The 24,457-nt window shown below is 41.8% G+C and overlaps 1 protein-coding gene across 1 annotated transcript; it reads left to right on the top strand.

The window, feature by feature from the left end:
- The first annotated feature begins 9,886 nt into the window (after positions 1–9,886).
- Positions 9,887–23,170, top strand: LOC141564414 (cytochrome P450 2A13-like). The gene is made up of 9 exons (XM_074306876.1): positions 9,887–10,125; positions 11,791–11,953; positions 14,684–14,833; positions 18,671–18,831; positions 19,101–19,277; positions 20,303–20,444; positions 21,003–21,190; positions 21,792–21,933; positions 22,377–23,170. Exons 1-9 carry the CDS (start codon positions 9,946–9,948, stop codon positions 22,559–22,561), a joined length of 1,488 nt encoding a protein of 495 aa, XP_074162977.1. The 5' UTR covers positions 9,887–9,945; the 3' UTR covers positions 22,562–23,170.
- The last annotated feature ends 1,287 nt before the right edge of the window (positions 23,171–24,457 follow it).

Raw genomic sequence — 24,457 nt, 5'->3', positions numbered from 1 at the left:
TGTCCTTTTGCTTCTGCACTTCTTTGTGTGCTGGTTCCTTCTCACCCAGGGCTGCATCTCTCCAGCACAGCTGGGTCTGGTGTTCCTAATCAATCGAGATTTGTTCGGTCTTCCCAGACTCAGACCCTGACTCCTCACAGTATCCAGGAGTCTATGTAGTTCTGGCTAAGGCCCTAGCCAAGTCCAACTAGTCCCAGGGGTCTTTATTTACTGTTTTTTTAAAATAATATTATCCCTTGTATTCATTTTTCAAAATTATCCCCCCCTCCCTCCATTCCCTCCCCTGATGACAGGCAATCCCATACATTTTACATGTGTTACAGTAAAACCTAGATACAATATATGTGTGTTAATACCATTTTCTTGTTGCACATTAAGTATTAGATTCCGAAGGAATAAGTTACCTGGGTAGATAGACAGTAGTGCTAACAATTTACATTCACTTCCCAGTGTTCCATCTCTGGGTGTAGTTATTTCTGTCCATCATTGATCAACTGGAAGTGAGTTGGATCTTCTTTATGTTGAAGATTTCCACTTCCATCAGAATACATCCTCATACAGTATTGTTGTTGAAGTGTATAGTGATCTTCTGGTTCTGCTCATTTCACACAGCATCAGTTGATGTAAGTCTCTCCAAGCCTCTCTGTATTCCTCCTGCTGGTCATTTCTTACAGAACAATAGTATTCCATAACCTTCATATACCATAATTTACCCAACCATTCTCCAATGGATGGGCATCCATTCAACTTCCAGTTTCTAGCTACAACAAAAAGAGCTGCTACAAACATTTTGGCACATACAGGTCCCTTTCCCTTCTTTAGTATTTCTTTGGAATATAAGCCCAGTAGTAGTATGGCTGGGTCAAAGGATATGCACAGTTTGATAATTTTTTGGGCATAGTTCCAAATTGCTCTCCAGAATGGCTGGATTCTTTCACAACTCCACCAACAATGTATCAGTGTCCCAGTTTTCCCACATCCCCTCCAACATTCATCATTATTTGTTCCTGTCATCTTAGCCAATCTGACAGGTGTATAGTGGTATCTCAGAGTTGTCTTAATTTGCATTTCTCTGATCAGTAGTGATTTGGAACACTCTTTCATATGAGTGGATATAGTTTCAATTTCATCATCTGAGAATTGTCTGTTCATATCCTTTGACCATTTATCAATTGGAGAATGGTTTGATTTCTTATAAATTAGGGTCAGTTCTCTATATATTTTGGAAATGAAACCTTTGTCAGAACCTTTAACTTTAAAAATATTTTCCCAATTTGTTACTTCCCTTCTAATCTTGTTTGCATTAGTATTGTTTGTACAGAAACTTTTTAGTTTGATGTAATCAAAATCTTCTATTTTGTGATCAATAATGATCTCTAGTTCTCCTCTGGTCATAAATTCCTTCCTCCTCCACAGGTCTGAGAGGTAGACTATCCTCTGTTCCTCTAATCTATTTATTATCTCATTCTTTATGCCTAAGTCATGGACCCATTTTGATCTTATCTTGGTATATGGTGTTAAGTGTGGATCCATATCTAATTTCTGCCATACTAATTTCCAGTTTTCCCAACAGTTTTTTCCAAATAATGAATTTTTATCCTTAATGTTGGTATCTTTGGGTTTGTCAAAGATTAGATTGCTATAGATGTACCCTTTTTTGTCCTTTGTATCTAATCTGTTCCACTGATCGACCGGTCTATTTCTTAGCCAATACCAAATGGTTTTGGTGACTGCTACTATATAATATAGCTTTAGATCAGGTACACTTAGACCACCTTCATCTGACTTTTTTTTCATTATTCCCTTGCAATTCTCGACCTTTTATTCTTCCATATGAATTTTGTTGTTATTTTTTCTAGGTCATTAAAATAGTTTCTTGGGAGTCTGATTGGCATAGCACTAAATAGATAGATTAGTTTGGGGAGTATTGTCATCTTTATTATATTCGCTCGGCCTATCCAAGAGCACTGAATGCCTTTGCAATTATTTAAATCTGACTTTATTTTTTGTGGCAAGTGTTTTGTAATTTTTCTCATATAATTCCTGACTATTCTTTGGTAGATGGATTCCCAAATACTTTATACTCTCAACATTTGTTTGGAATGGAATTTCTCTTTGTATCTCTTGCTGTTGTATTTTGTTGGTGATATATAAAAATGCTGAGGATTTATGTGGATTTATTTTGTATCCTGCCACTTTGCTAAAATTCTGAATTATTTCTAATAGCTTTTTAGCAGAGTCTTTGGGGTTCTCTAAGTATACCATCATGTCATCTGCAAAGAGTGACAGTTTGATTTCCTCATTACCTACTCTTATTCCTTGAATCACTTTCTCGGCTCTTATTGCCGAGGCTAGCGTTTCTAGTACTATATTGAATAGTAATGGTGATAGTGGGCAACCTTGTTTCACTCCTGATATTTACTCTTTTATGGAGCTAGCCTGGAGGTGTTTGTACTTCACTTCTCTGTCCAGAGTCTTTCTTCATATCTTCTCAGGTTGTATCAGGAGGATCCCTGTTCTGTCCCAAGTTCTCTTGATTTTATACCAGCCTATGTTTGCCTGAGGCATGAATTTGTTCTGTTTATGGGAGATATCTAGAGAGATTGAAATTTATTGACCTACTCTACCATCGTCATAGAATCCTTAAATGTTACTGGATCCACCTGCTAGTGACTGCTGGGGATCTACTTCTGACCAGCAGAATAGATCTCTTCATGTGAGAGGATAACAATGCAAGGAGACTGAGAGGCAGTTGCATTCTCTGACCTCTCTCCTCTTCCCTCTTGCCTCCAATTCATTTAATTCCCAATCCACAAGCAACATCTGTGTCGGGAAAGATAGATTTGCAATTTCTGCAGGGTTGTTATGATTCACAGCTGTGGGAGCTTTTGGAGAATCATCTTGCTCCTTTACACTTAGACATGGTCTTGAACAATTCCTCATTTTTTGTTTTATGGGAACATGATTAATTTTCCCTCAATAGCATACTCAGTAAGTTTGTCCAATATTGTGAAACAGATGTTATCTTAGTCCCCGTGCTGAGGAATGCAAACATCACTGTTGCCTCTGGATAGTTGTAGAGTGAGATATTGTAACAGGTGTTGAATCTTGTCACGGTGGCAAATTTTCTGACAGAGAAGAGGACTGTAGTCAAAACAGGCATTTTTCATCAGTCTCCTGGCTCAGCCCTTTGATGTGTTGGCCCATTTAATTACCCTGACTGAAAAGTCTTACTGAGTCTCTTCTCCCTTTCCTTCCCCCTGGTTACTGAAGGAACTCTCTTGGGAGGATCCTGCTCACAAACAGCTCTCAAGTGATGCTGCTTCTTTGTTTCTTGTGTTTCTTGTATCCCTGTTTGGGTGCCATTTGTTACAGGAGTCACCTGCCAGTAGCTGCTGGGGATCTACTTCTCACCAGTAGCATAGATCCCTGAGAAGATGATAACGATGCAAAGAGACTGAGAGGCAGTTGCAATCTCTGACCTTTCTCCGCTTCCCTCTTGCCTCTAATTTATTTCATTCCCAATCCACAAGCAACATCAGTCAGTAAAAGCTGATTTGCAATTGCTTCATATGATTCACAGCTGTGGGGGATTTTGGAGAACCGACCTGCCCCTTCACACTTAGGTGTGGTCCTTAACACAACATTTTTTTAAAAGCTTTCTTTTGGGGGGGGCTGTAATGTTCTTGGTGGGTTTTTTGAAGTCTCTGACCTTTTTTTCAGTTTAGTAATCACTACAAAAATAGCTAGGTGTTCAAGTCCAAATCCTTTATTATCTCTTTCAAAGTCTTGTCTCCTTTCCTGGGGCCCAGTTAGCTTTCTTCAGTGGAGAAGTTAAGGAGGAGAGCCTGCCATCACAAGGTGTGAGATAGGATGAATGAATCTGAGTCCAAGGGCTTGTGCTTCAGCCTCCAGTCGACTTGTCTTCCCTAGCTCTGAAGCTGAGCTCTCTCAGTCCCCCAGGAAAGCCACCAGGAGCCTGACTGAAGGTGGAAATGAATCTCTCTCCTTGGCTCCCAGAGCTTGAACTCCCACCTCCAGTCCTTTGTCTTCTCTAGCTCTAACTCTGGCTGAGGCTCCCAGCTTATGTGCTCTACACTGAGTATAAACTAATCATTATATCAAGGAAACCATTAAGCACCATGCTAAACTAGATAACCATTGTATCATCAATTCTATTTGCAACACCTTGTAAGAATCCTTGTTTCAAAGTTCTGGCCCATAACATCTCCTGCTTTCTTTTGTTTTTGAATATAAGGTGATCACACTCTCCCTGATTTCTCAAGGAAGTGAAAACCTTAAAAAAGGAGGTGATCATGCCTTCTCTGACTCCTCAAAAAAGGGGTGAAAACACCAAAAAGGAGGTGATGACGCCCTCACTGACATCTCAGGAAGGGAGATTAAAAACCAAAGGAAAATGGGATCAACCAGATTAGCAGGTTTCTGAAGGGTCTCACTTGAAACAGGTATACATAAATCCATCAATATGTGAGATATTACAAACAACATGAATCAACATGAGGAATTATACATGTCCATAAGTCCTAGAATAGTCCAAAACCAATCTATTGTCCATCACTTCATGTATCAGAGAATCCAATGATTCCTGCAAGTTTTGAAGTTTTGTGACAGTCTTATCAACAATTGTTCATCTCAAGGAATCCAATGATTCCTGCAAATTTCGAAATCCTGCAATAGTCTTATCATGTCTTAGGGAATCCAACGATTCCTGCTGGTTTTGAAGTTCTGCAACAATCTTATCAACAAATTTTCATCTCAGGGAGTCCAGTGATGCCTGCAGATTTTGAAGTTCTGCAATAGTCTTATCATGTCTCAGGGAATCCAATGATTCCTGCTGGTTTTGAAGTTCTGCAACAGTCTTATCAACAATTTTTCATCTCAGGAAATCCAATGATTCTTGCTGGTTTTGAAATTCTGTAACAGTCAGATTATCAGCCATGTTCTTTCAGTGTCAGATGTTTTTAGGTCTTTTCCTTTGTTTTGAGGTTTTTCTCTGTTTTGTCTCTCTCCAAGTGCTCATTGGCACCCATCTGATTCCTTTTTCATCTATAGAAATAACAAGCAAACCTTTTCTCCCAAGCTGTTAACCTATCTAGTCCCTTCTATTTGCCACTTTCTAAATCTCTCCTCATCACATGGCAATTACATTGGAGCTGCTCAAACTGGACACTGCCCTTCTGTTGGGTTAAAAAGCCTATATTCTCCCCAATTGTAATCCCTTTCTCCCATATGATTGTTTTTTGGTCAATTGATCATGTAATCCCTTTCTTCCATCAGATTGCTTTTCTGCTGATTGATCATATCAGAGTATTGAGTTTCTAAAGACTCTCTGGATGTAAACTCGGCTGCCATCATGCCCCACCTGTTTTTTGTTTGAGGTCTTGTAGCTGTGCTCCGCCTCTCATTTCCTTAGGTCAATCTACAATTTAAGGACCAGTGGAAGCCTTGATTGCATTTTGGACACAACGTTTTGGGTTTTATCCTCTCCCCCTGTTTTCTCATTCTATCTACATTGAGCTTTCAGATGCTCTACTTTACCCCACTGAAAACATCAATGAGTTTCTCTAGAAGTCCCTTGCTAAGAGGGACCCTCTCTTTCCATGTTCATTATAGTCTGGGTATAATAAGCATTTATGCCCACTGTGGCACAGCATCTTATGATCTCCTCTAAAGGAGCATCCTTCTGTAGTCCCAGAATAATTTTTCTACAAAGCCCATTAGCATTTTCCTTAGCCAGTTGTCTTATCATAATGTTTATAGCATAATTTTCTCCAATGGTTCTTGTGACAGCTGTTTGCAGACGTCCCACAAAATCAGCAAAGGGCTCATTTGGACCTTGCTCTATTTTTATGAAGGCTTCCCTGGGATCTTGCTTTCCTGGGAGGGAGCCCCATTCCTTTATAGCAGTAACAGCAATTTGCTCATATGCTGCTATGTGGTAATTAATCTGTGCTGAAGTATCTTCATACTGACCTTTACCTGCTAGTTGGTCAAAGATGATTTATATATTAACTCCAGTTTGCCTATTGAATTGGGCTTGTATCCTGCATAATTCACTATACTCTGAAAGCCACAACAAGTTTTGTCCAGATTCTAAACATGTCCTTGCTATAGATTTCCAATCACTGGATGTTAAAATTTCATAAGCCAAATTCTCTAATATCATTTTAACATTAGATGATGTAGCCCCATAAAGAGTGCAGCCTTTTTCAAATCTTTGATTTTTTCCAGATCAAAAGAAGTGTATCTTCTCCTTTGTTGACATGAAGAATGAAGCTATTCAATCACAGGGTATCCATTTATTAAATCAGATATATACTGTCCTTTTTTAGCTTTAACTAGTGCTTTTTGTAATCTTGTCAGTCTATGACATAGGCTGCTTCATAAGTGGTGCTGATTGTGTCACTGTCCCTCCCCCTTCTCCTTCTCTCTCCACGCATGAAGGGTTATTTGAGGAGGGGTAGGTCAGGGGATGAAGAGTACCCTAATGGCTCCTGCTGTGAAGCATCACACTCCTTAATTTCATCAGAATTGTACTTAACTCCTTTCTTGTCTAATTCTTCATCCTTTTCACCTAGTTTGTCAGTATCCTCCCCTTCCTGCACTTTCTTCTTTTTCCTTATTCTAATACTTATATAATTTACTAAAGCCAATTGTATTAAGTTATATGTATAAAGTGTTTCTTTAGAAATTGAGTCAGGTCCATTATCATTGTAGTATTCACATAGTTGCTCTCCTACTAATTTCCACTCTTTTGGATCTAATTTTTTTCTTTAGAGAACCAAGGAAATGTGTACTGTATTGTTTCTAAAAGTTCAATGATCTGATCCCAAGTTACAATCAAACCTTGGTTTTGTTTTGTTTTTTTTTTAATAAGTTTAACCATGTTTTTGATACATTTTCCTTGAAGTGGAAAAGAAGGCTGTTTTCTAAATATCTGTCCCATTTTTGCTGAAGTACTACTTTAGTCCTTTAACAAAGTTTTCTTGTCTATTTTTGTACTCACCCTAATTTCTGGGACACAGATGTAGGTTCTTGTTCCCACGTTCAGGCACCAAAATGTAATGTTCTCTTGTTGGGTTTTCTTGGAGTCTCTGGGAGCAGCCTTTGTTTCAGTTCAGTAATCCCACAAGAGCAGCCAGGTGTTAAAGTCCAAATCTTTTATTATCTCTTTCAAAATCTTGTCTCCTTGTCTGGGGCCTGGTTAGCTTTATTAGAGTCTTTCCAGAGTCTTGGTTTCAGTAGAGAAAATAAGTAGGAGAGCCTGCCACCACAGCCTCCAGTCCACTTGTCTTCCTTAGCTCTGAAGCTGAGCTCTCTCAGTCCCCCAGGAGAGCCATCAGGAGCCTGACTGAAGGTGGAAATGAATCTCTCTCCTTGACTCGCAGAGCTTGAACTCCTACCTCCAGTCCTTTGTCTTCTCTAGCTCTAACTCTGGCTGAGGCTCCCAGCTTATGCGCTCTATACCGAGTATAAACCAATCATTATATCACTAAAAAAACATTATTTGTTGTAAGATTAAATCAATCATACTGACCCATGCTAAACTAGATAACCATTGTCTCATCAATTCTACTGACTTAGGACCCTGTAAGAATCTTTGTTTCAGAGTTCTGGCCCATAACAGGGGGCTTTTTTGGTCTGTTTTCTCTCACAACTTGACTAATATGGAAATATACATTTGCATATATATATAATCTATATCAAGGAGAAGAGCATTTAGAACCTCCCCCCAAAAATTCATGAATGAAACCAAAATTTGTGTATACAATCGAGGGAAATAAAATATTGAATAAATATATAGAGGGGAAATGGAGATCCAGAGTGACTTGTCCAAAGTCATATTGGTATGAATAGCAGAACTGGATCCCATCACTTAGATCAAGTTCAACATTTTTTCCATTGTCCAAAGTTACCTCAGGTATGGGGTTTAGGCATCCTCAAGTTTCATGGGCAGTCCCTGGTCTGACCTTCCCAGAACAGTATAGGTAGGTGATTTTTGATCCTACTCCATTTCACAGAGTTCATAGTTAATCAGGTTTACAGAGGTTACATAAGCCAGGATAGATCTTAGTCAAGCCTGATCTCAAGAGCTCTCACATGACTCCTCCAAACCTGACTGATGCCAGGTTCAAGCACAGTGTCTCTGATCTCCAAGGCTTTTCCTTCTGATGTCACTTACCTTTAAAGTCAGCTCATTTACCAACTCCACACACTCCATACACATTTCATCTTTGTTCCAGTCAGTATCTCTTCAACTCTTCATATTGTAGGAACAAATGAAATCACAGAGGGGCAATATATTACATAGTTCATTAGCATCTAATCACCAACCCTCCAATCTGGTATTGACTTCATTTTCTAGGCCTTCTACTACATTTCTTCTGAGTTCACAAACTGTTTATTGAGTTGTCAGTTGTCAAACAGGGGACACAATGGTGTCCCTCATCAAAAATGATGCATGGAGAGACTGTTCTATGTGAAAAGTAGCATTGTAGTAGTTCAAAAGAAATAGGAAGTGCAAATTTAGAGCCATTTCTGTAATGTTCTGGCTGGCTTTCTGGAGGTCCTCTGAACTGGGCCTTGGTCTCAACAGAATAATCACCATGAGAATAGTCAGGAATAAAGTCCAAAGTTTTTATTGTCTCCTTCAGACACCCTGTCTCAGTCCCAGCAGTCTCAGTCAGTCATTCTATAGTCTCGCATCTCTTCCAGCCAGCAGTCAGCAGTCTGCACATCTCAGTCTCTGACTTCAGTCTGACTCTGACCTCTTAAATATTCTATTACAATTGCATGAATTCATCATACTGAGTATAAGTCAATCATTATATCACCAGGGAACCATTATCTCAGCAATTGCTCTGAGTTAATATCTTGTTGTAAGATTACATCAATCATACTTAGTCTTAAGTATAGCTTTTCAGAGTTTCTGCCCTCTCTACATTTCCACTTCAAATGTTTACTTGGACTAGTTGTGCCTGGTCTGTGATTGAACTTTCTAAGATTGATTGCCAAAGTCAGGTATATTGTAACATCGCTTGATCCCAATATAGTAATATTATTTTAGGCTTCAAGAATAAAGAACAACAACAAACCAGTCAACCAAAACCGACAACAAACCAATCCTAGAGTGAACTGGTAAACATTTAAGGGGGAAAGGCATAGCAAGGGTGTTTGTGCACATATACTTTTAAGTTTATTTACATTATTAAAAATTTCTTAAGTCCAGATTATAAACAAAACAATTTCAGCTTTGATTTGTGGTTAAAAAACAAAAAAAAAAACACTCAAACCAAAAATCTAATCATGGTTCCTGGAATCCCTTAGAGTTCATTCCAGTATCTTCCTCCCCACACACACCATTATCAAAAGTAGATTTAGAGAAGATTGTTCTGATTCCCCAGGTTTCTCTCCAAGCATGAGTTCTGCTAAGCTGTGACCTTGGGTTCCCTGGAGGGGAAAGAGAACAGGGGCAGAACTGGTAAACAAAAGTAAATGGATTATTATGTTTTTTAGGAAATTGCAGGGAGGGGTGGGTTAGGCAAGAGTTGGAAACTGGTTGGGTTTGGCAATTATTTTTGCCTGGGTTGACCCAGGTCCTAATGGCTCTCATTCTCCTCCCCCTCCAGGTCATAACTCTTCCAGATCAGAGGAACCCAAAATATTAAGGTCTAATAATTGTTCCTCTAAAAGTCCCTAATTAGATCAGATATTAAATGGTTCACACATGGGGGGATTGGGTTAGAAAGTTATTTATCTCATATGTGGGTTAGTTCTTTGTTGCATAAAAGAACTGGATCAATGTCAGGTGATAAGCTCCACCCCCCAGGCCCAAGGATAATAGGCAGGAACAAGCCTATCTGAACCCCAGTCCTAGCTTAGCACCTATCCTGACCAGACAGTGAGGCTTCTGCCACTTCCATCATGCTGGCCTCTGGGCTGCTCCTGGGGGCCCTGTTGTTTTGCCTCTCAACCTTGGTGGTGCTTTCTGTATGGAGACAGAGAAAGGTCCGCAGTAGCCTTCCTCCTGGACCCACCCCCCTACCTTTCATTGGCAACTACCTGCAGTTGAACACGGAAAAGATGTATGACTCTCTCATGAAGGTACTGGGAGCTGGGAACAAGAGGGAGAATATGGAGAAACTGAGGCAGAGAAATATAGAGACTAAGAGAGACTCAGAGAAAGGCACAAAGAGAAAAAGAGAAATAGAACTACAGACAAAGACACTCAGAGAAGCAAAGAGACAGTGAAACCCAAAGTTAAATCAATGAAGTCATAGTAACAGGAAGAGCCACAGAGAAAGTAACAGTTACAGAACCAGAGAGTACATGGAAACACCCAAAGAAAGATACACAGAAGCAGAGAGAGAAACAGGCAGACAGAAAAAAAAGACAGCCAAAAGGGCAGTGAAACATAGACAAACTAGCAGAAAAGAAAAGGCAGAGACAGAGATGAAAACACATAAGAGAAATAGACAGAGAGAGAGAGAGAGAGAGAGAGAGAGAGAGAGAGAGAGAGAGATATTCAGAGATGTAGAGTGAAACAAAGACAAGCAACAAAGATACAGACAGAGGTATCTCTCTCATGTGTACAAGCAAGTTACAGGGTGGCTGATTCTGGGAGGCTCAGAGAGAAGGAGATATGGAGGAAGACAGAGAAATGGACACAGAAAAAATCTGCTTCTCACTACTGAATGAAAAGTCCTTTCCTTTCTCTAGTCCTCAGTTTCCCTCTTTGCAACATGACCGAGTTGGGTTTGATGGTCTCTAAAGTCTAAGTTTTATGACCTTATGGGAAAGAGGCTCAAAGAAAAGCAGAGACTCTTTTGGGCACAGCTGGGTTGTAAGAGAAGGATTCAGAAAAATGGTGGAGAAAAGGCCAGAAGAGTGGGAAAATGAGTCCGGGAACCTGAGAGAGGGGACCCAAGGAGAGAGTGGGAGATGGAGAGATGAGAAGCTAGACAGATCTCTTGGTAGAAACTGGGCACTAGAAGTGCAGCCTCAGATGTGCTCTCTGCCCTGGACATGGGTTCATTAGTTTCTTGGGACTGCAGAATTGTTTAGGGAAGTAGTGGAGCTGAGGAGCCTGGAATAGATAAGTCCTATTAGCTTGTGAGCTCTTGGAGGGCACAGACTGTCTTTGCCTTTCTTTCTCTCCAGTGTTAGCACAGTGCTTGGCACACAGAAGTTGTCTAATAAGTGCTTGTTGGTTGACTTTTCACAGAAGAAAAAATATGGACAGAAGGGAAAACAGCAATTTTGTTATTACTTTTTTCAACTCAGGATGATGGGTTTCTAGATGTAGAATTAAAAAGAACCTGACAGGCCATCGAGGCCATATTTCTCAATTTACAGATGAGGAAACTGAGGCAGGGATGAAGTCACCCAAAACCTAGTAATTGTCTGAGGAAGGATTAGAACCTAGGTCTCCCAACTCCTAGACTAGAACTCCTTGTCTTGTAAACTATGCCACCTCTCAAAAAATGGATATGTAGATATATACTCTATGTATCTTACACAGCACACAAATATTTTAAAAATAAACTGTTTATACCAAGGATTCACAGTCCTATACTGACCTTGTTCTTTGGGTGCTGAAATCTTTGTGCTTTATTACTGAAGCCTATGTAACACTTAGAAATATTTTTGAAGGCTTCTGAGAGATGATGGAGATGTTATCATTTAGGGGAAAAGATGTTACCTTTTAGGAGGAGATCATGGGGCTCAGAGGCAAAACACTGGTTATTCTACTTCTTCATACCTTCCCAGATTGGGCAAAAATATGGACCCGTGTTTACAGTGCATCTGGGACATAGGACCGTTGTGGTCCTGACGGGGTATGAGGCCGTGAAGGAGGCCCTGGTCGATCAAGCAGAGGAGTTCTCTGGTCGGGGGGAGCAGGCCACCTTCAACTGGCTCTGTAAGGGATTCGGTGAGTAGCTGGGGAGGACATCCCCCATACATACACACCCTTCTCCCCAGGTCAAAGTCACCTTCTCTAGGCTGCCTGCCAATGTTCCTCCCTGAACTGACATCTTTGACCCTGGCCCTGACTACCACTGCCCCCTTCAAATATCTGTTCTTCTCTGTCTTTCTCTTTTTCTCTCCCCATCTTTCTCTCTCTTTCCCATCTCTCTCTATTACTTTATTTCTTCATCTTTCTTAGTCTTTCACTATCTCTCCATACCTTTGTCTTTTATTGTCCTTTTTTCTTACCATGTTTTTTACATCTGTCTCCTATTTCCTCTCCACACTTCTTTTTCCTTTTTCACTTTTCTCCACCTTTTATCTCTGTTTCACCATTTCCCCTTGGCTCCCCATTGCTCTCACTCAACTCCCCATTTTTCTCTCTCTTTGTTTCTCTATCTCTCCATTTCTCTCTTTCTCTCCTTGTCTAGCCACTTCTCCAGATGGCTTCACTTGCCTGTTTTTCTGTTTCCCTCCCTATCTCCTCAGTTCTTCCACATATCTCCTCAGTTATCTTTCTATCTCCCTATCATTTCTCTTTTCTCTTCCTTTCATTGTGTCTCCACATATCTCAGCCTTCTCTATCTCTCTGTCATTTTCTCCATATTTGTCTATTTCTCCATTTCTGTCTTTCTAACTGCCTTCCCACTTCCTCCCTATCTCTCCATCTGTCTTTTCCTCTTTATTTGCCCAGTCCTTCTGTATCTCTTTTTGTGTTTCCTCTCAATTTCTTGCTGTTTCTCTGTCTCATCATCTTTCTGTCTTTCCACTACTCTGTCTCTCTCTTCGCACTCTTTATTTTTTAAAATTTATTTTATTTAAAAAAAGATTTAAGAAAAAAGAAAAATAGAAAAGGACTACAAAACAACATGAAACAAAACAAAAGAGAACATTATCTTGTTCCCAGCAGAACATCAGAGAAAATTCAAAATGTAAACCACAAAATACCAGATTAAGAAATTGCACATATACTTATGTGTGTGTGTTAGTAGAAGAAATTATATTCATAAGTGTCTATTTTTTATTTACTTTCTTGTAAATTGCTTTTTTGTTCTCTGATACATTTTTTACTTTATTCTTTCTCCCCCTTTCATCTCCCCCATTACTCCCAAGTAGACTATAGTAAAGAAAGGATATATTTGTATACATATGTAGATATATACATACACCCACACACACACATATCCCTACACATATATCTTTCCTATTCCTGACGACTCTTTCCTTTAATTCTGCTCTTAATATGTCTTGCTATTACTTAATCTCCCCCACCCCACAGATCCCTCTCTTGTCTTCTTCCCATACTCTTTGCTTCCCAGGCCACCCATCCCTATCCCCTTATTTCTTTATGAATTATGGATGGTGCTATGCCCTTCATGATATATATGTAGTGTTACCTACTTAACCCATTTCTATTGGGAATAGGTTTTCAGAACAATGAGCCCTTCTTCCCCCTCTAATGCCTCCATGTCTATTCTTCCTCTGCACCTCATTTGTATGACATAATTATTATTTTTACCTTCACTCTATCTCAATATTTCTTTTGAGCTGCCCTGTTGTTGATGTCAATCTTAAACATATGGTATTCATTTCTCATATAAAAAACATAAACAATTTGTCCATGTTGAGTGCTTTGAAATTGATCTTTGATATTGGCTCATTAAATTTTTTATTAACTTTGGATGTGGATTGTAATGTTCTCTTCTCTAAATCATAATCGTTCTCTTGGAGCAGGTTTCTTGGGAGGCTTCTGGAGTGCAGTTCAATAATCCCAAATGCAGCCAGGAGTTAAAGTCTAAATCTTTTACTGTCTCTTTCCAAATCTTATTTCCTTCACTTGGGGCTCAGCTAGTTTTCTGGAGGCCTTCTGGATCTTGGTTTCAGTGTTCTCCACAGGACAGCCTGACGCCACTTCTCTGTCCTCCTTCATTCTGCCCAACTTGTGAATCTCCTCGACTGAATCCTGACTCTGAATCTCCCGAAGTCCTCTTTGGCTCTGATTGCTTCTTACTTATATGTTGCACACAGAGCACACACCAATCATTGTATCACTAGGAAACCATTGTTTGTTGTAAGATTAAATCAATGCTAAATTAGATTTAACAATTGTCTCCTCTATTCCATTCAGTACCTTGTTTCAGTTCTGGGCCATAACATCTCCTTGTAGGATCAGATCAATCATACTGAACCATGCTAAATTAGAAAATTATTGTCTCTATCCATTCCAGTGATTTAACTGGATTGTAAGAATCCTAACAGTGGATGATGGAAAGTCCTGAAAATCTGCAAATTCAATGAATGTCCATTTTTTCTCATTCAACATTATAGATAATTTTGCTGGATATGTTTTTGGCCACAGGCCTAGTTCTTTAGATTGTTGATAAATATAATTCTAGGACCTGTAGTCTTTTATTGTGGCTTCCTCCCTCTTTCTATCTTACTTTCTCTCCATCTCTCCATTTCATTCTCTCTCCTCACCTCCCCTATCCTTCTCTTTCTCTCTACATTATTCCCCTTATGCCCTGACTTCTCTTCCTCTCTCTCTCTTTGTTCCTCTCTGTCTCTATACCTTTTCTCATCTTCTATCTCTCCCCTTGTCTCTGGACATGCATCTCTGATCCCGTACCAGGACCTGTGGTCCTGCAGAAACCCCAGTTTTCCCTGAGTTCCTTCCTTTCTTCTTGCCAATGATCAGGTGTGGTCTTCAGTGATGGAGAGAGGGCCCGGCAGCTCCGGCGATTCTCCATCACCACCCTCAGGGACTTTGGCATGGGCAAGAGGGGCATTGAGGAGCGCATCCAAGAAGAGGCCGGCTTCCTCATTGAGGCTTTGCGAGGCACAAAAGGTGAGTGGGTCCCAAGAATATTCCAGAGCCTTGGGCCAGGTCAGCATCAACTACATTGTTATTGTTCTGTTGTTTCAATCATGTCTGATTCCTCAAGACTCCATATTGAAGGCTATAATGTTCTTTTCTCTAAATTGTAATCATTCTCTGGGAGCAGGTTTCTTGAGGAGCTTCTGGAGGCAGCTTTCATTTCAGTTCAGTTCAATAATCCCAAATGCAGCCAGGAGGTAAAGTCCAGATCCTTTATTTTCTCCTTCAAAGTCCTGAATCTTTTCCTGAGCCTGGTTAGCTTTAGTAGAGGTCTATCTTTCTCCTTGGTTCCAAGAGCTCCCTCCTGTTAGGTTCTTACTAAGTACTAAGTTGGTACTTAACAATTCTCTAGCTCAGAATGCACACCTTTAGTTCAAACCTTTAAGGGAGTTTATACCTTTGAAGGAATACTTTAAAGGAGATTGTTCATTGGTTGTATTTCCCACAAGCCCCTGGAGTACGCACAAGGCCATTCTCTGGGAGGATAAAAGGAGAAGTTAGAGTCTGGAAGGGTCATTCTGGTGAAGATCAAGGAGAAGACTTCCCATACTCTTGGAGGCACAGTCTGATTCCCACACTCTAGGAGATTCTGAGTCAAGATTTCATTCTCACATCTACCTTCGATCTGGCTGGAGGCTCCTGAAGCCTCCCAAGAAATCTGCTCACAGAGAAAAGATTATACAGAAAAGAAACCTCCTCCCCGAGAAGGATTACAATTGAGAGATGACAAGACTTTACATTTTGGCCCCCAACGTGGGGCCAATCTCTCCAGCCAGCTTCAGCCTCTCGGCCTTCCAATGTCTCCAGCCAGCACAAAGTTGGAAGTTGGAATGACTCAACTCCTCCTCCCAGAGAGTGGGCTTCTTTCTTCCTGGGCTTGTGAGAGCTCCTTAAAAGTATGCTCTCTTAAAGGTGTGAATCTTGTGGAATTCTAGTAAATACATTACTGAACTAAAGAACTGTTAAGTACCATTCTAAATTAGATAATTATTGTCTCTATCCATTCCAGTGACTTAGCACCTTGTAAGAATCCTAACAGGAGGTATTCCTGGCAAAGATACTAGGTTTACCACTTCCTTCTCCAGCTCATTTTATAGATGAGGAAACTGAGGCAATCTTGGTTAAATGATTTGTACAGGGACTCACAGACTAGCGAGTGAGGCCAGAATTCAATCCTTGGAGATGAGTCTTCCTCATTCCAAGTCCAGTGCTCTATACACTGCACCACCTGGCTTCCATCAGCTATATAGTTTCCCCCAACATTGGCTGCTATCATATCTGACTCTCAAGAACCTGCCATTGTGTCCTGTGACTTACATCTGCCTAGTATCTCACACTTGTCTTGCTATTACTTAACCCCAACCCACCCACGGACCCTCCCTTGTCTTCTTCCCACACCCTTTACCCACTTATTCCTTTATAGATTATGGAGGGTGCTGTACCCTTCATGACATATAAGTAGTATTACCTATTTAATCCATTTCTCTAGGTTTTCAGAACAGTGAACCTCTCTATATCCTCTATATCCTGGCCTGGTGGAAAGTCCAGAATATCCATATTCAAGCTTCTCAAACACTTTCTTTGTAATTTTGAATAAGTGACCTCCTTGTTTGGTTTCCTTTTCTACAAAATGAGAAAGTTTGACTACATGGTGGCTCTAGATCCCTGTCTAAATCTATGATTGTATAATTCTTGGTGCTGGATTCAGAGACTGACCCTTCCTGTGATGCAGAAGACTCAGATTAGAGCTTTAACTTTGCCCTTCACTCACTGTGTGACCTTAAACAAGTATCTTTCTCACCCTGATTTTGATTTTATTCTTCCCTCTAAAAAGAGAGAGGTTGGATTTTTTTTAATTTAGAATTTTTTCCCACAGTATATATGCATGAGTAATTTTTTTATAACATTATCCCTTGTATTCATTTTTCCAAATTTTTCCCTCCTTCTCTCTACTCCCTCCCCTAGATGACAGATAATCCCATACATTTTACATGTGTTACAGTATAACCTAGATACAATGTATGTGTGTAAATCCAATTTTCTTGTTACACGTTAAGTATTAGATTCCGAAGGTATAAGTAACCTGGGTAGATAGACAGTAGTGCTAACAATTTACATTCACTTCCCCGTGTTCCTTCTCTGGGTGTAGTTATTTCTGTCCATCATTGATCAACTGGAAGTGAGTTGGATCTTCTTTATGTTGAAGATATCCACTTCCATCAGAATACATCTTCATACAGCATTGAAGTGTACAGCGATCTTCTGGTTCTGTTCATTTCACTCAGCATCAGTTGATGTAAGTGAGAGGTTGGATTTTTACAAATAAAGATGATGGAAACTTCATATATAACACATTAAGGCTTCTAAAGTACTTGCTATTTTCTCCTTTGATTTTCACAAGAACCCTATAGAAACAGGCCCTTTTATTACCCCTGTTTTAAAGATGAGAAAACTGAGGCAGAGTGGAGTACCTTGTCCGTGGTTACATAACAAGTCAGTGTCTGAGGTTAGATTTGGACTCAGGCCTTCAGGACTCCAGTTGATAGCCAGGTGGTGCAGTGGATACAGCACTGGACTTGATACCAGAAGGCTCAGCTTCATGAGTTCAAATCTGCCTCAATCACTTACTGTGTTCTAGGCAAGGTACTTAACCCTATTTGCCTCCATTTCATTATCAGGAAAATGACTGGGAGAAGGAACTGGCAAATGGGTATCTCTGCCAAGAAAATTCCAAAAGGGATCACAAAGTCAGACAGAAATAACTGAACAGACTTCAGATCTGTGTTCTATCACAAGGCTGTTCTATATTCCACATAGGTGGCCTTGGTCAAAGGTTTCCTATTTTTTTAAAAGGATTTGGACTAGATAGCCTCAAAGGTCCCTTCCAGGAGACACACTAGGTAAAGGGAGGCAGCCTGATGTCAAGGAAAGAGCACTTGGGCATGGATCGCAGCTCTATCACTTGTTACCTGAGCCAGTCAGTTCCCCTCTCCAGGGGTCACTTTCATTTAATTCCAGGTCTCCAGGCAACCATTAAGTTCAAGTGGAGGTTGATGAGAAAGGATAGAGAGAAAGAGAGACAGAGACACAGAGTCATAGAGACGGAGAGACACACAGAGACAGACAGATAGAAACTGATACAGAAATATACAGATACAAAAGAAACAGAGAGACAGACAGAGACATGGAGATAGAGAGGGGGAGGGAGGGAGGGAGAGAAGAAAAAGGAGGAAAAGGAAGAAGAGAGGAGGTAACTGTGTAGCATCTAATCTTCCTGTTCCATGGCATCTGAGGATGGGGATGATGATATCCTTTGGAAGAAAATGTGAGAGCCAAAAACTCATTCTCTGTCTCTATCTCTTTCCTTCCCTCTCTCTCCCTTCTTCTCTCCCTCCATCCTTCCCTACTCCCTCTCTGTCTTTCTTTGTGTCTCTGTCACTATCTCTCTGCCTTTCTGTGTCTCTCTATCTCCATTTCTGTGTCTCCATTCTCTGTGTCTGTCTCTCTGCCTCTGTCTCTCTCTGTCTCTCTCTCCCTGCTCTACTTTCCTCCTCCCTCCCTTGTCCTTCTATATCTCTATCCACTATCTCTATGGATCCCCTCCCCATAAATACATATCACCACTTCTCTTTTTCAACTTTATCTCTGTCTCTCTTAAAAACCACCTCCATGTGCCTCTCTTGTTTCTACCTCTCTGTGGGCCTCTGCCTCCTCTTTGCCCCCTTGACTTCTCTGCCTTTATTCTCTTTCATCTTTCTCCCTCTGTGCTTCCTTATCTCTGTCTCTGTCGACCTGGCTGGGCTACAGGTGAAGCCATCGATCCCACCTTCTTCCTGAGCCGCACAGTCTCCAACGTCATCAGCTCCATCGTCTTTGGTGATCGCTTTGAATATGAGGACAAACAGTTCCTGTCCCTGTTGCATATGATGTCGGGGAGCTTCCAGTTCACAGCCACATCCATGGGACAGGTGACCCCCAAGAACCTCTCTCCCCCAGCTCTATCTCTCCTCTCCTACTCCTCAGTTATCATTTCTGTCTTCTATCTCCTGTACCATATTCCTCATTCAGACCCCCTGTTCCCAGACTGGCACTATGTCCTATCTTGACCACCCATTCTCCATTATGTCCCCCGTTCCCTATTCTATACTTTTATTTTTCATGATTATTACTCCCCACACCCCTCAGTCACCCTCCCCAAGGCCCTGTTCTCCATGTCTTATCTTGTGCACTCCTCCAGCTTTATGAGATATTCTCTGGAGTGATGAAGCATCTGCCAGGACCTCAGCAGCAAGCATTCAAGGACCTGAAAGGACTGGAGGACTTCATCACTGAGAAGGTCCGGCAGAACCAAGTCACCTTGGACCCTAATGCCCCCCGGAACTTCATTGACTCCTTCCTGATCAAGATGCAGGAGGTACTGCCCCAGTGGGTGATGAAAATGGAGCAGATGGGCTGAGACCTCAGGCTGAGGATGTTATGGCTCTCTGAGGGAATCCCCAGATGTTGGAAAGTAGACTTCACTAGCAGAAATTAGATGCCCACTCTCAGATTTCCAGAAGCAAGGTTCAAAGGTCACTGTGGAGGCAGGAGGCAGGTTCACACACAACCAGGATCAGGCGGCCACCAGAGCGGGGATTCGGATAGACTTTGGCACTTGTGGTCATTGCCAATGTGGAGGCCGTGTGGCAAGGAGAGATTAAGAGAGAATGGCAAATGAAGAAAGTGAGACAGAGAGGGGCCACGAATAACAGAAAGAGGCACAGAAAGGTGGAGGCAGATGCAGAAAAAGGCTCAGGAAGACAAGAACAACAAGTTTCCCATTCTCCTTTCCACCTGCCCCTTTAGATAGTCACAAGCTGGTTCAGGGGCTGGGAGTGACAGGAACCTTATCTTCTTATCCCAGCAGCTTTATCTAACTTTCTGCATAAAATCTGGGGAAATCTTTTTTTTTTTCCTCTCTGAGAATGGACCACCACTTGTCAGGAGACACAAGGTGGGGCTTCTTTGGCTGCTGAGCTCCCTCCAGCTCTGCCTTCTGGGTATTCTACAGTGGCTACAGCTTCAGGGTCAGGAGTTAGGCGGACTGGGTTCTGATCTCATCTCTCACACTCACTAGCCACTATTATGAGCAGACTCCAACAAAAACTTCATTAGAGTGTTGGATTTGACAGTTTCTGAAGTGTTCCTCAGCACTAAATTTAGTTTCATCAGGAATTCTGAGGAGAATAGAAATGGTTTTGGGTCCCTTTGAATCAAGTATCATTGATGGATTCCCTCCCCCCCCCTTCATCCCTATACATTCTTGGGATTCAAGTAATTTGAGTTGACATGGGGGCAAACATGGGGGCAAGAGGAGACCTTGAAGGAGACCTTTAGAGCTTGCAGGTGAAGCTAGGTGGGGGTAGGATCAGCTGAGCCTTGTCCACCTTCTCCTCCCAGGAAAAGAAAAATCCCAACACCGAATTCTTCATGAGGAACCTGACCATGACCACCCTCAGCCTGTTTTTCGCTGGCACAGAGACTGTTAGCACAACCCTTCGCTATGGCTTCCTTCTGCTAATGAAGCATCCAGATGTAGAAGGTGAGTCCCTTCTCCCTAGTCCCTTCAGACTCCTTTGGTGCCCTGGGAGCTGCCAGAACATCCATCTCTCTCTCTCTCCCCTCTCTCCCCTTTTCTCCCTCCTCCCTCCCTCCGTCCCCCTCCGTCCTCCCTCTCCCCTCTCTCTTCTCCTCTCTCTTTCTTCCACTCTCTCCCTCTGTCTCTCTCTCTGTCTCTCTGTCTCTCTGTTTCTCTCTCTCTCTCTCTCTCTCTCTCTCTCTCTCTCTCTCTCTCGCTTTCTCTCTCTCTCTCTCTCTCTCTCTCTCTCTCTCTCTCTCTCTCTCTCTGTCTGTGTGTGTGTCTCTCTCTGTCTCTCTCTCTCTCTCTATCTCTCTCTCTGTCTCTGTCTCTCTCTCTCACACACACACACACACATTTACACACTCACTCACACACACTTATTTTCTATTCTCTTTATTCCTCAAACCATCATCTCACTGAAAGCTATGTCCATCCCCTCCATTCCATCTGCTCCCTGAGCACTTCCCCAGCATCTCTTTGACGCCCTGCATCCTGTTTTCTCACCCTCACCAACCACAGCCAAAATCCACAAAGAAATCGATCGGGTGATTGGCAGGAACCGCTTGCCCAAGTTCGAGGACAAAGCCAAGATGCCCTACACAGAGGCCGTCATCCATGAGATCCAAAGGTTTGGCGATATGATCCCCCTGGGTCTGGCCCGGAGAGTCACAAAGGACACCAAATTCCGGGGCTACTTTCTTCCCAAGGTAGGAGTCTCTCATTCTCACCTCCCCCAATTCCATATCTCCCTCCTTTTACTCCTCTATCTTTGGATAGAGGTCCAAATACATCTCTATCTTCCTGATACTTGAGAGTTTCTCCATTCTCCTTCATTAGGTGTCTGTACATCTTGTCTCATGTCCCCTGGAACATCCTCCATCTTGTTCCTGCTATTCTCAATTGTTCCTAGGCTTCTGGGAACATTTTGGTATTCCTATTCAATTTCATCAGTGTTTGCTCAGTTCGGTGTTTAGGGGTATCACTGATTATTTGTAAGTAAATAGGATAGAATTAAATGTAATTTTTGGAATAAAAATTATATAGGTGCAATGAATTAACCCATTATGTATCTATGATTATATTGCTTTAGTTGATAGATTTATGCTATATCATTTCATAGTTTGTTATTTAGGCATGACTTTATCTGTGTTAGGAATAGATTGAAACTTGCTGCATCATATCGCCTTCCCCACACACACCCTAAATGCTCTAAGAGCTTTTCTTCCTCTATCTTTCTTCTGTCTCCCCTCTTTCTGCCTTCCTTTATCTCTCATTTCTTTTGTTCTCCTCTCTCACCTCCAATTCTAGGGCACAGAAGTTTATCCCATGCTGGGCTCAGTATTGAAGGACCGCAATTTCTTTGCCTGCCCTGAAGTCTTCAACCCCCAGCATTTCCTAGATGAAAAAGGCCAGTTCAAGAAGAGTGATGCCTTTGTCCCCTTCTCCATTGGTGAGCAGGAAGTTCTTTTCTCCCAATGCTGACATTCTCTATCCTAAAAACCCTCTTATGATTTTTCTGTGTTGTAAGGTTCCTTACTGGTGTGGCACTTTTCCCCCCTAACAAATTATAGGCTAAAAGCTAGAAGTAATCTTAAGGGGCCATAGAGTCTCATTTTTCAGGCAGAGAGAAAGTTACTTGCCCAAAGTCACACAGTCAGTATCTAATTAACTATCAGCCACATCCCCACTGTGACTTCTTGTTTTCTCCCAGCTCTGACATTCTCTCTTCTAAGGAAGGGTTTCATCCTAGTTTCCTCCTTGTTTCTCTTAGTTTCCTGCCTTGTCCTGAGAGGTTCTGGGATTGACATTGTCTGCTACAGTTAGACCCAACTGTGACAGTCTCTGTCCTGAGAGTCTTTCCCACCCTGACTACCTCTGATTCTCACTCCTCAGGCAAACGCTACTGTTTTGGTGAAGGCTTGGCCAGAATGGAGCTCTTCCTCTTCCTCACCACCATCCTGCAGAACTTTCGCTTCCAGTCTCCAATCCCCAAAGAAGCCATCGACATCTCCCCCAAGGTGGTGGGCTTTGCCACCATCCCCCGCAGCTACACCATCTTCTTCCTGCCGAGGGAATGAGGCTGAGCCCAAGGTGCCACAGCAGAAGCACAAGGAGCCTGTGGGACTCCTGGATGGGGGGTGGGGGTGGGGCAGAGGGTGTATTATATAAAGTCTGAGCCCCCCAGGTAGCTCTCTCTGCTACTCTGTTTGGCTTCTGGAAGCTGGGACACTCAGAAGTCATTGAATATAATCCCTTCATGTTGACTGTGAAAGTGGATTGTTACAGAAATTTAAAAAAAAAAAAAGTACTCAAATTCAGGGACTTAAGTGAAAAGCTGAGACCAGACATCCCCTAACTTACAAAAGAGAGGGTTGTGTTTTGTTTTGTTTTTTGCCTTGCATCAGACCACCTACTTGTGGCCAGTTCTACCTTAGTCTCTGTCTCTCTGTCTCTTTCTGTCTGCCAAAGGGTGTGGACTCAGAAGTCAGGAGGAGGCAGCAGACCTGGGTATCTAATAAGCCACTGCTTTTTTTGTGAGGCAGGGTCTGGGGATGGGTGTATCCCTACTTGTGAGATAAGAATGCAGTTGAAATTCTTGGAAATCTTTTAATTTTACTGCTTTTCTTTAAAATAATAGGGGCTTGGGTCCTCAATCTTACCAGAAAAAATAAACAAAGATCCTGAACTTTCCCTCCTAATTTCCCCAAAGAGGGGTGGAAGGAGCCAGAGGGGTGCACAGTATCAGCGCTGCATACTCAGCTTACCAGCCCCTGAGGTGTTTGGACTATTCTGGGATAAAAAGGAAACAGGGTCAGGCCTCAAATCCCTACTAGGGAGCACGATGCCAGGGGCCAGTTCAGCCCTTCTAGTATTAGCTGTGGTGATGAGAAGACAGTTCCTCTTGCTTGAATTAAAGACAGATACTGGGATCTTCCACGGACAGTTTTCTACAGGCCTAAGTCTGGGAGAGATTTGTATTAAAAGAAAAGCACAGCTGAAGGGGAAAAAAACAAAACAAAACAAAACAGTGAGTTTTCTCTTTGCTGCCACAGCAGAAGCAGAAGGAGCCTGTGGGACTCCTGGATGGGGGGGGGGCAGAGGCCCTTGGTGGGCGTGTTTCATAGCCACCTTTTTTTCTGAAGGCAGAAATATGCAAAAGAAACTCCTTTCAAGGTGGGTGGAGGGAGATCAGCTAATCTATTCAGTATTCAAATTATGAGGTGGAGGTGGTTTTTTTTCAAGGCAAGTGTGTCTCTGCATTAAGAGGCAGTTAACTGGTTCCAAGCACCCCAATTCTATAGCTTTTCATTCCCTTTGGGCATCCCCAAGAGAGAGAGAGATACAACAAAAACTTTAATTTTTGTCAGTTTGCAGAAGTATTTTCAATGATGTCTCAATAGAAATACCCAGCTAAGTGCAGTAGCTTCAAACAGCATCCAATCAGGTTCTGGGAAATTGAGCTGTTCACCTTGCTATAGAAAGAGTGGGGTTTTTGAAAAAGAAAGTAAAACCTCGTGAACAGTAAGACTGAAATAGACTGAGAAAAGAGTGCTGAGAGCTAGAGTGAGTCTTCCAGAGAGAGATGACATAATCAGGGAGAGGCACCTCAGACATGAGAAAGACATTTTGAGAAGACATTCTAATAGCCTTTCCCATTCTGATATTCTAAACATAAGTTGTTTTACTTATCAAGTATTCTGATAAGGAGGCTGGGGAGGTTTTGTGGAACTGAGAAGCAGGGAAACTGAGGCAGGTCTGAGTCAGGATAATTAGGGAAACTGAGTCAGGACAATAAGCCAAATAAACCAGACTAAAACTAGAAAAATGCAAGGACTTATGGCAAGGACCATTTTCTCCCTGATAACCCCAAAATTATTAACATCAAACAGCATTGACACACAGGCCTCCCTGTTCAAGTACTCTGCAGTTGGGGAGCATCTCAGCCAGAGATGAACAGTCTGAGGTCTGTGGTC

The sequence above is a fragment of the Sminthopsis crassicaudata genome, chromosome 3 (assembly GCF_048593235.1).
Source record: "Sminthopsis crassicaudata isolate SCR6 chromosome 3, ASM4859323v1, whole genome shotgun sequence".
NCBI classification, from domain to species: Eukaryota; Metazoa; Chordata; class Mammalia; order Dasyuromorphia; family Dasyuridae; genus Sminthopsis; species Sminthopsis crassicaudata.
The sequence above is the reverse complement of the archived record's forward strand: the minus strand, read 5'-3'. Positions and strand labels throughout refer to the sequence as shown.

Coding starts and splice junctions, on each gene's coding strand:
- LOC141564414 (XM_074306876.1), top strand. CDS start 9,946: ATGCTGGCCTCTGGGCTGCTCCTGGGGGCCCTGTTGTTTTGCCTCTCA. Junction 19,278..20,302: donor TCCTGATCAAGATGCAGGAG/GTACTGCCCCAG, acceptor TTCTCCTCCCAG/GAAAAGAAAAATCCCAACAC. Junction 20,445..21,002: donor GAAGCATCCAGATGTAGAAG/GTGAGTCCCTTC, acceptor CACCAACCACAG/CCAAAATCCACAAAGAAATC.